This window comes from Fukomys damarensis, unplaced genomic scaffold (genome assembly GCF_012274545.1).
Source record: "Fukomys damarensis isolate Sample0158 unplaced genomic scaffold, DMR_v1.0_HiC HiC_scaffold_29, whole genome shotgun sequence".
NCBI lineage: Eukaryota > Metazoa > Chordata > Mammalia > Rodentia > Bathyergidae > Fukomys > Fukomys damarensis.
The window spans coordinates 9,057,664-9,071,254 of NW_022900941.1; the positions used below are offsets into that span (position 1 = coordinate 9,057,664).

General features: G+C 36.8%; 1 protein-coding gene across 5 annotated transcripts in view; it reads right to left on the bottom strand.

The window, feature by feature from the left end:
* Window positions 1-10,280, bottom strand: part of Epb41l5 (erythrocyte membrane protein band 4.1 like 5) — a 135,091-nt gene extending 124,811 nt beyond the window's left edge. For all 5 annotated transcript variants that reach the window (XR_004514700.1, XM_033757132.1, XM_010632282.2 and 2 more), the window contains exon 1: window positions 10,096-10,280. Coding sequence is in view for 4 of the 5 variants with exons in the window: in XM_033757132.1 (XP_033613023.1) it covers window positions 10,096-10,275 (180 nt within the window). In the remaining variant the exon portion in view is untranslated. The remainder of the gene's footprint in view (window positions 1-10,095) is intronic.
* Window positions 10,281-13,591: the final 3,311 nt, after the last annotated feature.

Sequence of the window (13,591 nt, forward strand, 5' to 3'; positions counted from 1 at the left end):
TTGACCTTTAGGAATAGCATGAACACAGTATTTTTGAAACTTTCACTGAGTCCAGTTTGTAAGAAAAAGAACTATGCCATTTCAGGAAAGTAAATCACACACAATAAATGCAGCAACTGTAGTATGATGGTTTTAGAAATATTTCTGATTCTAACTGAAATGAAACATGTTATTGTTGAAGCAGAAGGGCAGTCTTAGAAACATTATTCTGTCAGGAGTGGTTGTGAACACCTGTAATCCAAGCACTCAGGAGTCTGAGGCAGGAGAACGTTTCTGAGTGAAAAGCCAACCTGAGTCTTTAGAGTTCAAGCCAGTCTGAACCATACAGCAAGACCCTTTCTCAACCCCTCCCCACTGCAAAGTAAGTATTATTCTCGGTAAACAGCTGACTTACAATTTTGAAAAATAAGTATCAATTTGTTAATATCAACTGTTAATTGTCCCACAAAACTGTCATGTACTCAGAGGTAGGGCTTTTGGAAGGTGACTGGATCACAGGGGTGTGTTACACTCCTCAGAGGACTCATCCACTAATGAGTATAGAAATTGAGTTGTGATTAGTCAGTGGGGACTTCTTGGGGTAGGTCACTGGGGGTGTGACCTGGAAGGGTGTATCTCCCTCCTCTGCTTTTTTTGCACTCTGCTTCCTGGCTGCCACGACATGAGCAGCTTTCGTGTACCAGATACTTTCGCTATATCCTTTCTGCCTTGGAGCCAGCCAACTATGTACTAAGACCTCTATAAACAGTGAACCAAAATAAATTTCTCTTCCTTTAAATTGTGGGTGGCAGGTATTGTGTCCAGCAATGCAAAAATGACTAAGACATCAACCTTGAAAATGGTGTTCTTGTTAATTATGTCTGTCCCATTCTCTATTTTCTTAGTTTTAAATTTCACTATGAATTTAAGAGGAATACATTCTGATATAATGCATCATTCAATTCAACAATTATTGGACAGGCACCAGTAATGTGTTCAACACTAGAGTTACACAGATAAGTGCGATTACTACTTCTGCTTCTCAAGCAGCCACAAGGTTTTTAGTTAAGAATAAAATTGTATACTAGCTGAAACACAATACCTGTTGTGCTGCAAGCACTATTTTTTCAGTATAAACAAAATGCAAAAGAAATGAAAGTAGTTTCATTTGAAAGTTCTGCCAGAAAGTGCTGGAAGCTTCTGTATTTGAAACTGAAGGGTGAATAGAGCTCTGCCACCTGTGTAATGAAAAAAGGGATGAAATTTTGAAAGCCTATGGTGAGGTAAAGGAAAAACTCGAGCCAGACAAGATAAAGCAGCAAAAGCTGCCAGCTTTATCTTTGTAAAATTGCAAACTAGGGCTGGGGATTTAGCCCAGTGGTTCTGCTGCCTGCCTCACAAGTGCAAAGACCAGAGTTCAATCCCCAGAACAAAATAAATAAAATAAGATAAAATAAAATTGCAAACTAGAACTTCACTCTGCTCTTTAACATCCTTTAATTATTTTTCATCATTCACGGATTAAAGTACAAATTGCATGGCACAAAGTCTTCCCTGTTTGTATTATAATCTTATTTCCTGTCACTCCAGCATTTTTGTATGCTTATAATTTCCCCAGTAAGTCCTCACTCTGGTATTAGTAAAATGTAACTACTTTTGCTTAGAAAAGTCTTTCTACCTTTAAGGAATGTCTTGGCTTTTCAAGAACTCTCATCTGTGTGGCCTTCCAATAATCCCAGCAAGAATTAATCCTTCCTCCTCTATATTACCTTATATCTGTAATTCTAGTTTATTTAGAAGTTATGCAAAGGCTCAGAGTTGTAAAATGGTCTATCAGATTTAAGCAATGGTTAAAAAGGTCCATCCAATATGGCCAGTCTTTGGAATAACGACGTGAAACTCTTGACCCCAGGGTCAATGTTCAATTTTTTTTTTCACCTTTTAAATACTAAAAATGAACCTAGTAGAAGAAAACTGAAAACAAAGACTCTCACAGTTCTAGACCACTACAAATTCATTTCTCAGCTTCCTTTATATCATAACCTGCAGCTTTCTTTTTTCCCTTCTATTAAGTTATTTCCAGGTCACATCTCTTTCAGATACAATCCTCACTTTACTTTCTCTTTTATGAAGACTGAGATCATCAAGGTATACGGTCTTTTCATCAGCTTTCTCTCTTTCTCAGCAAAAGGTACTTCTCCCAGAATGTTACTCCTCCCATCTCTCCCTGCATATATAAAACCACTTCCTGAGGAAAGATTTTTTTTCTACCCATTAAAACAAACTGAGATCTTCCTTATCCAGCCAAGCGTTCTACCTGTTTTTGCTTCCTTCCCATCACCAACAAATCTCAGGGCAATCTTTCATTTTTCCTGCATGAACTTCACAACTAATTGATATTTTCAAAGCATCCATTGCATGCAAGGAACTGTGAGATAAAAAAAATTAACTATTTCTAATAAATCCTTTAACCCTCTAAAACCCAGTTTCTAAATGCACTATCACTACTGAAGGTCTTTTCCTCACTTTCATTTTTTCATCCCTCTCATCATGACAGCTAAATATCCTTGTATAATCTTCCATACAACTGAGATAACCACCAGCCAGAAATTAAACATTTTACTCATTTCTAATCTTTACCCTCGTCCTCACTATGTCTATGTACTAAGCATTCCTTTCTCTGCAGTCTCATTGCCAATACTACTCTGCAGCCCTGTCATTTTGTGCCTGCACTACAGCAGCATTCTTCAGGCCTGCATTTTCTTTCTGCAATAAATCAAACACTCCTCCCAAAATTAAACCTGTTAACATTTTTATCATGCTTTTTAACTATTAAAAATCAGTGGAATGAAACACAAATACACAAAAATTGCTGCATTCTCTTTTCAATAGAGCTTTATTAAAATACAATGCACAAAAAAATCCATCCATAAAACTATACAATGCAATGGATAAAAGTATATCCACGGATACATACAATAATCACCAAAGTCTATTTTAGAACATTTTACCACCTCAAGAAACCCCATATGCTATTATCCCATATTGTTCCATAACTACCCCATATTATTCCTGTCAGGTATTATGCATTTACCCCAAGCAACCGCTAATCTTTTTATTCCTACAGGTTTACCTGTTTTGAACTTTCATAAGAATGGAATCAAATGGGAAGGACGGGAGAAGGGGACATAAAAAGATGTGTTATGTACATGTATCAACTCTATGATAAATGTAATCACTACGGACTACAAATACATATTAGTAAAAGTAAAATTTTTTAAAAAGGCAAAAAAGAAAAACATGTTTTTTGGGTTTTTTTTGGTACCAGGGATCAAACTTGGGTCCATGTGCTTGCGAGGCATGTGGCAGAACCACTGAGCCCCCAGCCCGAAAAATTTGTATTTTATGCTTAGTTTCTTCACTACCAAATGTTTTCAAAATTAATTCATGTTATAACAGGTGTCGATACTTCACTTCTTTTTTTGCTAAATAATATCCCATTAAAAGAATATAATACATTTTGTTTATTCATCTATTTATGGCCATCTGTAACTGTTAGTCCTGATATATCACCTTTTATGGATTAAGAAATGTCTAGCAGATTAGTGGAGCACTTCTCTGGATGTGTCCAGTTGGGTCATGAAGATGTGGCCTTAGGTAACTTGCGGTCCTTTGCCTGTTCCTTTGTTCTGCTTCCTAACTACCATGAACTGAATAGTTTTGCCCCACCATGCCCTCCTGCCATGACATTCTTGCCTTGGAGCCAGCTGACCACGGACTGAATTCCTTAAAACTGTGAGCCAAATTAAACCTCCTCTCCTTTAAGTTGTGAAGGCTTGGTATTGTGCATGATGATTGAAACGCTATGATGGAAAATTGGTACCAGAGATGTAGGGTCATTGCTGTGACTGCATCTGTGGGTTGTTTTTTTTTTGTTTTTTTTTTTGTGCCGGGGATTGAACTCGGGTCCTTGTGCTTGCAAGGCAGGCCACCGAACCACTGAGCTAAATCCCTGGACCGCATCTGTGGTTTTTGAACTTTGGAACTGGTTTGCAGGAGGAGTTTGGAAAGGTTTGGAGACAACAGCTAGAGAAGCCCTAGAATGCTGTAAACAGAACTTGGTGGGTGGTTCTGGTCAAATTCAGAAGACCAGAATACTAATGGGAATGCAGAACATAAAAGCCAGGTTTAGAAAGTTTCAGTTGGATAGAAGGACTCCACTGGCAGTTGGACTAGAGGCCATATGTGTCACCTTGACAGATAATCTGTCTACATTTTGCCCATGCCTCATGGCTTTGTCAGAGGCTGGGGGAAGAAAATTTCAAGACAGCCCAGTTTTCAGGCTGAGGCATGGGTACTGGCTTTTAGTTGGACTTATTGTGACTATGAGGGGCAAAGACATCAGAAAAATATGAACAACAAATTGTGGACCAGAAAGAGCCAGCATAAACTTGGCTAAAGGTTTAACACTATTAAAAAAGAAACCAAGCACTTTGTACAGAGACAAAAAGAAAGATGACTTGAGGGCTTTTTAGGAATCAGCAAGACCCCACCCAATGCCTGTTCCAGGGTACAAAAATTGTCAATCTTTCAGTTGAGAATAGTGTTCCTGAGACCCCTGCTTCAGAAGGGCCATCTAGGGATTTCAATCCCCAGGATTCACTTTACCACATTCAGTCATCCAGGCACCTAGAGGTCACTGCAGCCATGGTCCAAGACTACATGACTGACTACCCACTTCCACTGACAGCAGACAGTACTATCCATGTGATGTTGGTTTTATTAGCATACAGAATCCAAGAGTGGTGGGGTGTCAGGTAGGCTTTTACTTTATGAAGCTATGGGAATGAAATAAAAGGTGGAACCTCTACCTAGAGTCAGAGATGTCAGCCATGTACAAACAGCCCAAGAAAGAGGCCATGTGGGATGCAAATGGCAAGGGTATAAGGATGTGGTCAACCAAGGTCTTTGAAAGTTAAATTTTACCACTACGAGCACTGAACACTAGACATGGAGCTACAGGACTCAATGTGTGCCCTGCTAGTATTGCTTTGCTCTGATTCTTTTCTATGCTCCATATTCCTCACTTTGGAAAAAGTGTTTACCCTGTACCACACTTACCTTGGCATTATGTAACTTGTTTCTTATTTTTACAGAGGCTCACAGCTAAGACTTTATATTGAGTTTTAGATGAGACCTGGACTTTTATAAAATGTTGGAAATTTTGAGACCTTGGGGTTACATGTGAGACAGCTGTATAATGTTAGGCAGAATTATGAACTTGCTAGTGTTTAAAAATTAAGTATGGTTTAAGGAGATGTGTTTGGTATGAAGTTGACAAGGGGTGAATTATGACTATTAATCTGGATATGTCAACTTCAATGGAATAAGAAATATCTAAGAGATAACCCACCTGGGTTTGTCTGGATATGTCATGGAGGCATGGTTTTTTTTTGCTTTGCTGTTTCTTTCTTTTTTAAACAAGGTCTTACTGTGTAGTCCAGGCTGGCTTTGAACTGAGGATAATCTTCCTGCCTCAACCTCCTGAGTGCTGCAACTATAGGTATGTGCTTCCATACCTGGCTTGGAGGCATGATTTTGAGTACTATTTATGATACATCACTTGTTTCTCTTTGGCACGGTCTGTTATTTTGCTTTCCAAACACAATGAACTGAGCAGCTTATTCCACCATGCCCTTTATCCGTGATGTTCCTATCTTGGAGCCATCTAACCATGAACTGAATTCCACAAAACTGTGGGCAAAAGTAAATCTCTCCCCTTTTAAGCTGTGGGTGTTGGGTATTGTGTCTACCCAGAAGAAAGCAAAAATGTATACCATTTCAGTTGTTTTAATTTGAACTTCTATATTGATGTCAAACTTATTTTTATGTACTTTTTGGCCTTTTGTATATTCCATTTAGAGAAGTATCTACACCTTGATTCTTTGCTTGTTTTATAATTAGATTGTCTTTTATTATTGGTTGTTGCAGTTCTTTTTTTTGGGGGGGGTACTGGGGATCGAACTCAAATCCTTGCGCTTGCGAGGCATGCAGTGGAACCACTGAGCTAAATCCCCAGCCCTGCAGCTCTTTATATAGCCTACAAACAAGTACCTTACCAATTAAGTTATTTGCAAACACATTATCTTATTCTGTAGGGCAGTCTTTTAACTTTAAGGTAATCTTTAAAAGGCAAAAGGTTTTACTTTTGACGATGTCCACTTATTCTATTTCCTTTTGTTGCTGTGCTTCCAAGAAACTACTGCCAGGGCTGCGAATTTAGCTCAGTGGTTCCACCACCTGCCTAGCAAGCATGAGGACCTGAGTTTGATCCCTGGTACCAAAAAGAAAAGAAAAGAAAAACCACTGTCAAATTTAAGGTAAATACAGATTTATTCCTATTGTTCTTTGAAGGATTTTACAGCTTTAGCTCTATGTTTATGTCATTGAAATATTTTAATTTTTTACATAGGGTATGAAATAAAGGCCCATCTTCATTCTTTGTGTGTGGCTATTCAGTGGTCTTAGTTGAAAAAAAATGTATTCTTTCCCCACTGAATGGTTTTGGCACTCTTGTCAAAAACTAACTGACTGGGGCCGGGGATTTAGCTCAGCGGTTCGGTGGCCTGCCTTGCAAGCGCAAGGACCCGAGTTTAATCCCCGGTACCAAAAATAAAAAAATAAAAAAATAAACCAACTGACCACACATAAATACGTTTATGAGTTTTCTATTATTTCATCGATCTGTGTCTGTCTTTGTGCAAATTGCACATCATCTTGATTATTGTTGCTCTGTTGTGATTCCTAAAATTGGGAAGTAGGAGTTACCCCACTTTCTTTTCTTCTTTCTCAATTTTGTTTTGACTATTCAGGGTCTCTTGCAAGTCCATGAGAATTTTAGACTCAGTTTGCCAATTTCCACAAACAGGGTTAGCTGGAATACTGATGAGGGTTGAATTAAACCTGCAATCAGTTTGGAATGTATTGCCATCCAAACAATTTTAAGTCTTTAAATTCATGAGTACAGGATAGTTTGTCCTCTTATTTTCAGGGAGTATGTTCCAAGACTCCCAGCAAATGCTTAAAATGGCAGGTAATACCAAATCTTATATACTGAGTTTTTCCTATGTATATATACCTATGACAAAATTTTATTTGTAAATTAGGTAGAGATTAACAATAAATTATATCAGTATACTGTATTAAGAGTTGTAAATTATTTCTGGAATATTCCATTTAACATTTTTGGATCATGGTGACCATCTATAACTAAAACTGCAAAAGGTGAAAACACAGTTAATGGGAGGGACTACTGTATTTGTAAGTTTAACTACACACAGGCTATACATTTAAAGTCTTTCTGAATATTTCTTGTAGTAAAGTATGTATATAACAGCTATGATCTATTGGTTAATAAAGTATTTTGTATTAATTTAAAACTTAGAAGATGTAGGTAATAGGCTATTTAATAAGTAATACTTCGCTCTCAAATTAATCCAAAGAGTTTACAATAGCATTTTCAAAGATAAAGTTTAAAAATTAAAGAGTGAGAAATTTCTCTCTGACACCTTTGTCATTCACTTAAAGGCATTCTCACTGTATTTAGCTGAGAGAAGGAAAAAGAAGAGGAAAAAAAAGGGAAGAGATAAGAAATGGGAAGAGAAGAGAAGAAAATAGTATTTAATCCCTTCCCCAATTTGAGAGGAAAAGAGAACAGGAGTATGAAATAACCATTATTAGCCAGGTTCAGGGGCATATTCCTGAAATCCCAGCTATTTAGGAGATGGAGTGAGGATGATTCCAAGTTTGAGCCAGCCTTGACAACTTACTAAGACTCTTACCTCAAAATAAAATTTTAAATTTGAGAAGCTCTAGATTCAATCCCCAGTGCCACCAAAGGGGGGAAAAAGAGAGAGAGGAACCATTACTATTGATATATATTAATTTTAATAATTTGAAGTCCATAGATTGTTTAAATTATTCTAATCACAAATAATCCCTTATATAATACTTAGGCAATCATCTCAGTTCCAAGCTAGCTAACTATAATCATTAGTGACCCTAATTCTCACAGGAAATGGGCATGTGCTTCATTCAATTTCCAAAATCATTTCTAAATCTCCCAGAATATCATACTGAAGTGGATAAAAATTAAAGCAGAAAAAGGAAATATTATTTTTTAAAAGAAAAAAAATCCTCTGGCCTACAGTTTCCTATTAATAATAGTTTAACTGGTGGGCCAATATCCATTTTATATCCATCCAAGTACCTAGAATTAGGTTACTAAGATTTCATCTACAGGGCTAAAAAGGCAATTGTTCTTGTTCCACAATGATTCAGATTGAAAACCTTGGCTGTTTCTCTGCAATTGTCCTGATAACAGACCAGCCAGCATTTCTGGACTTGATCAACCATTACACATGCCCTGCTGAACAAACGAAGTCCAGGAAACCATCCTATACAGTAACTATACATTTGTTCTACCAATTTAAAGCCTAATGATATTTCTCCTCTACACAACACTTCCTTTTCAAAAAGTTTCTTTGCAAATTCTCCTAAGTATCCATATTTAAAAACCCTAAGTCACCCCAGGACTCCATACTTTTTTTTTCTAATTTAATATCTTGTTCTTTAAACACATTCCATAATTTAAGTAAGAAAAAAACTACTTTCTAAGCTCTCATATGGCAATGCTAGGCTTTTCATCACATAGCAATGACATTTTAATATGATAGTAAAAAAAACTCTCAAGATTCTTATCAAATAATAAATATGAAAACTATCTTCACAAAGTATCTCATGTTGGAATGTCTTACAAATCTTCAAGAAACCCTAACAGGAAAAAAACTTATATTCTTAAGATTTTACAGAATCAAAACCCCGAAACCGTAGTCTAATGTACAAAGATAACAAACACAGAGGACTTCAAAACACTTCAAGAAGTCATGAATCCTTAATTTCATATTACAATGTTTAAATGTACAATGTATATAACTATACATAATATTATTTTAAACAAACTAACCAATTCCTTAAATTCTTATTCCTAGTCTAATACTTTCCAGACCTTATTCAACTATGTATTTCAGCAATATCTAGTCCAGTGGTGGCAACCTATGAATACAGCTGCAGCTGGCTATTCTTTATCATTAAAAGCTCTAAAAGGTTCACCATCATTGATCTAGGCTCTCATCCTGCCTAAAGAGACTTGTTAAAGTGAATTTTAGGTAAATGTATGGGTACTAGGAAATCTGTGGGGAGAGATAGTATCAAGGAATATCCAAAGAAGCTCATGTCAAATGTCACAATTTATACTAAGTCTGTGAGTACAGAACAAAGACATAAAAGATTTGCTACTAGTAAACAATTCAGAAAGAAATTCAAATGCTGTCTTCTCCCACTCTAAAAAGGCCTGTAAGAAATAAACTAACCCTCTTTCAAACATAGTGGATTGTTTCACGCTGTGAATTATGATTATACATTTCTAACTGGAAAAACTAAAGCCTATTCACAATGGAAAAATAATTAAAATATCCTGTTTTGAAATAAGATTATGGTGTTATGAAAAAACCTACAATGCTACTTTGGTAGCAAAGGGACAAGCAATCAAATCGGAGTGGTATGAAGAAAATCCTTTTTCTCACTTCATTTCATTAAAATTTCTTCAAACACACCAAACTAAAAGAAGTATCTATTTTGTTTTAAGGAATTCTGAAAAATATAGAGAAGTATAAGGAACCGAAAGTCTCATAGTATACACGAATCATTACGGTTCCCAAAGATTCCTCACTGCTTTAATAACTGCTCAATAAGGGTTGTGAGGGACCTACTAGATTACACCGTGTATTTCTACTATTGAGAACACACAAACACATACGGGTTTAATTCATACCAACACCTGCTTCTCATTTAAATGTTTCAAGTAGATGCAATAATTCCAGAGAGAGAAACTATTATTGTAGCTACTTTTGGTCTAAGGTTACCTGATCCATGTACATGAACATTATTTACAGTGACTGATTCACATGGATCTCCCCAGGAAATTATCATCAACAGAAAGCTCAAATAAAGACAATAATCTCATACAGAATTTGCAGCTCAGCAAGACCTACATACCGGCAAGTCCACACTAACATCAGTACCATCCAGAAGGGATACCCGACATGTGATGATGGACTTGGAATCTCCAGATGCAGGAATGTGTGTGGCAGCTCGTTGTGCCTCTCTGAGTCGTTCTTTCTCAGCATGTTTACGCATGGAGCGGCGCCCCAGAGTTCTACGTAGGAAGCTCAGCATTTTGTCACTCTATAACCAGAAAGAACAAGATAATATCAGGAACAGGCTCTCCACAACTTGTCAGAAAACAGTACTATTTAGTAAAGTCCTATGAACATTAAATTGAAAAATAATTAAAATTAATTGGTTACTTTTTTTTTTTTGGTGTGCTACCAGAGATTGAACCCAGGAACTAGTTAAGTTCTAGACTGTCCAGGTTGACCTTGAACTCATGATCCTCCTCAGCTTCCCAGCTCCCAACTTTCTATACATATTTTAAAACATCATGTATATACAACAAATTTGTCAATTAAAAGTAAATTTATTTTTAAAAATTGGTTACTTTAACTCCAAGTTTAAAGGCTTTCAAGAACATTAAGGTTAAGCAAAATAGTTTAAACAGGTACTAGTAATTTTTTAAAATATAGCATGCTATATGTGAAAACACCAAATATAGGCTGGAAAAACACAAAACAGAAACATCATAGAATCAAAGCTGCCATGATAATCTAATTTATTTAATTTGCATAATCAACAGTTTGAGAATAAGTACATACATTAAGCCAAAACATAAAATTTTAAAAGGCAATGACTTAACTCCAAGAAAAATAAATTGTGCAGAAAAGGATAATCAAAGTACACTACATGACTTGGTCTCTAACAGTTCAAATAATTTTTAAAATTAAAAGTCAAAGGGGGCCGGGGATTTAGCTCAGTGGTTCGGTGGCCTGCCTTGCAAGCACAAGGACCCGAGTTCAATCCCTGGTACAAAAAAAAAAAAAAAGTCAATGGGCCAGGGATTTAGTTCAGTGGCCCTGTGCCTGACTCAAAAGCACAAGGTCCTGAGTTTGACAGCCTGTACAAAAACAATTAAAACACAGCAATTAAAAGCATGTGAATTAAAACATGAAAGTGGAGTCTCCACCAAATACCGAAAGTCTCAAGGTATGGCTTCCCTTAACCTTTCTGCCATGTCATGTAATATGAAAGCACCTAAGAGAGAGAAGCAGGATGAGGCACAGACTAAGATTAAGCACTAAGTACAAAAGAAGCATGTCCACCCTGTGCAGGTGCTCAGTGAGTTCAAAGCCATAGAGAGCATTTGAGTCCATGCTCGTCAGTTGTGCCCCCGCAACCCCGGCTCCTGTAAATCAGTTACTGTTCTGCACCCAATGTATCTGCTAAGTAGAAAACTTAACACTAATGTTAGCTCCCACAGAGGAAGCAGCAGATCTGAACCCAACCAGCTGGTAAATTCTGCAAGGACATTAATTATGTACTTGTAAGTTGGTCACAAAATGCTTGTAGAAGTCAAAGAATATTCCTAGCTATATTTTTTATAACAGTTCCATAACCAAAGAGAATCTCACATTTACTTGTCAGTAGCACTCTTGCCCCTGTGGAGCCGCCTGGGTGCTCACTGGGTGGCTGAGGAGCTCAGGCCGCAGTAAGGTGCTGAATGACCAAAGGTGATCTGGGCATCGCAGGAAACAGTCTTTGGAAAAGGAATGTAGTAGAGAGGTAGGCCATCCAAGGGATAAGCCATGTGAAACAGTAACATAATGTATTCTGAAGAAAACTGATCACTCTTTATGAAATGAAATGAGAGCTATAACCCATGGCTACTCCGCTGCAGGACATTAATGAAGTTGCTTTTCTAGGGTTAGGCTGTTGTGATGCCATAGTCAGAACTCACCCCCACTTCCAGCTCCAAATGCAAATTTCATCACTGGGCTCGCTCTAATGAGTGCAAAGTTTCCTACCTTGGGCTGGCAGCTGAAGCCTGACAGAGTAGTTTCTGCTTAGGCAATAACTGAGACTTTATTGTGATTTCTATATCGATTACTATAGCTACAAGGTATAATTTTGCTGTCTTATTTAAATTTTATGAATTTGAATGTTTTTACATTAACTTTTCTCAATAAAGTCTACTCTGAAGTCAAAAACAAAAACAAAACAACATAAAAGTGGTTTCCTGAGAGAGGAACAACTGAATTTAGAACAGCGCTTTTTTTCAAAAGAAACTATCAAATTAGATGACCTTTCAACTGGATGTGTTTATAAATCTGATAAAAAAAACTGTAATGCTAATTTTAAGATAAACATACTACCATATTAAAACATAAGTACTGTATCTATATACTGAAGATTATCACACACATTTTACAATATATACTCCTGCATAAGTAAACTAATCCCAAGGAAATAACCAAAATTTTAGCTAGCTTTCCAGTTTGCTAAACACTCATACATAACATTGCAGCTGCTTAGGTAAGACTATCCTTGTTATCCATTTGACTTCTCAAAGACTTTATGTCAGTGAATCCCTACTTACACCTACATGAATCAATATCTCTCAAAAAACATTCTTTGATATCCAGAATGCCAGTCTTTCCAATCATCACATTCCACTGAACCTTGAAAATACTTTATTTCACTAATCAGATTATAATTATTCACTAACATCTCTTGTCTCCTTTATTGTAAGCAATTTGCGGACACAGCCCTCTTCTGAATAGCTAGCTACCTAGCACAATTAATAATCCTGAGCAACAAATATTTCATAAATAATCTTATTTGGTCCCTAAGAAAGATTCCTCAGGCACTGTCTTATTTTGATGAGTTTGATTGATTGATTGATTTGGTACCGGGGATTGAACTTGGGTCCTTGTGCTTGCAAGGCAGGCAGCAGAACCACTGAGCTAAATCCCCAGCCCGAGTATTATTTTATAAATGGTGAAAACTATAAAGAGGACTCAAAGTCTGATTTTCTAATCTTGATTTCTCTCTCTACTATGCCACAGAACCACTCATGTAAAATTCACATTTTAGAGATAATGAGCTGTGCATGGTGGCACAGGCTTGTAATCCCAGCACTTGTGAGGCTGAGGCAGGAGGATTGCTGTGAGTTCGAGACCAGCCTGGACTACAGTTCCAGGTCAGTCTCAACTACATAGTGAGACCCTGTCTCAAAAACTCCAAAAAACAAAACAAAACTAAACTAAACAAAAAAATAGAGATAATAAAATCTTTTTTTTTTTTTGGTACCGGGGATTGAACTTGGGACCTTATGCTTGCAAGGCAAGTGGCAGAACCACTGAGCTAAATCCTTGCCCCAAGATTATGAAATCTTAAAAGATCACAGCTAAAAAACAAAAAAGCTGAATGAAACATGCACAGAGAAACATAAATTCATTTTTTAAAACCTAATTTATCTTATTTTACAAATAAATTACAAGAGGAAAAAGTGGAGAAGGAACTAGATACTAAAAATAAAGATTTAAGGCAGGCTGTATAGCTCAGAAGTTAAGGATGTGAATGAAGGGTATGGCCCTGG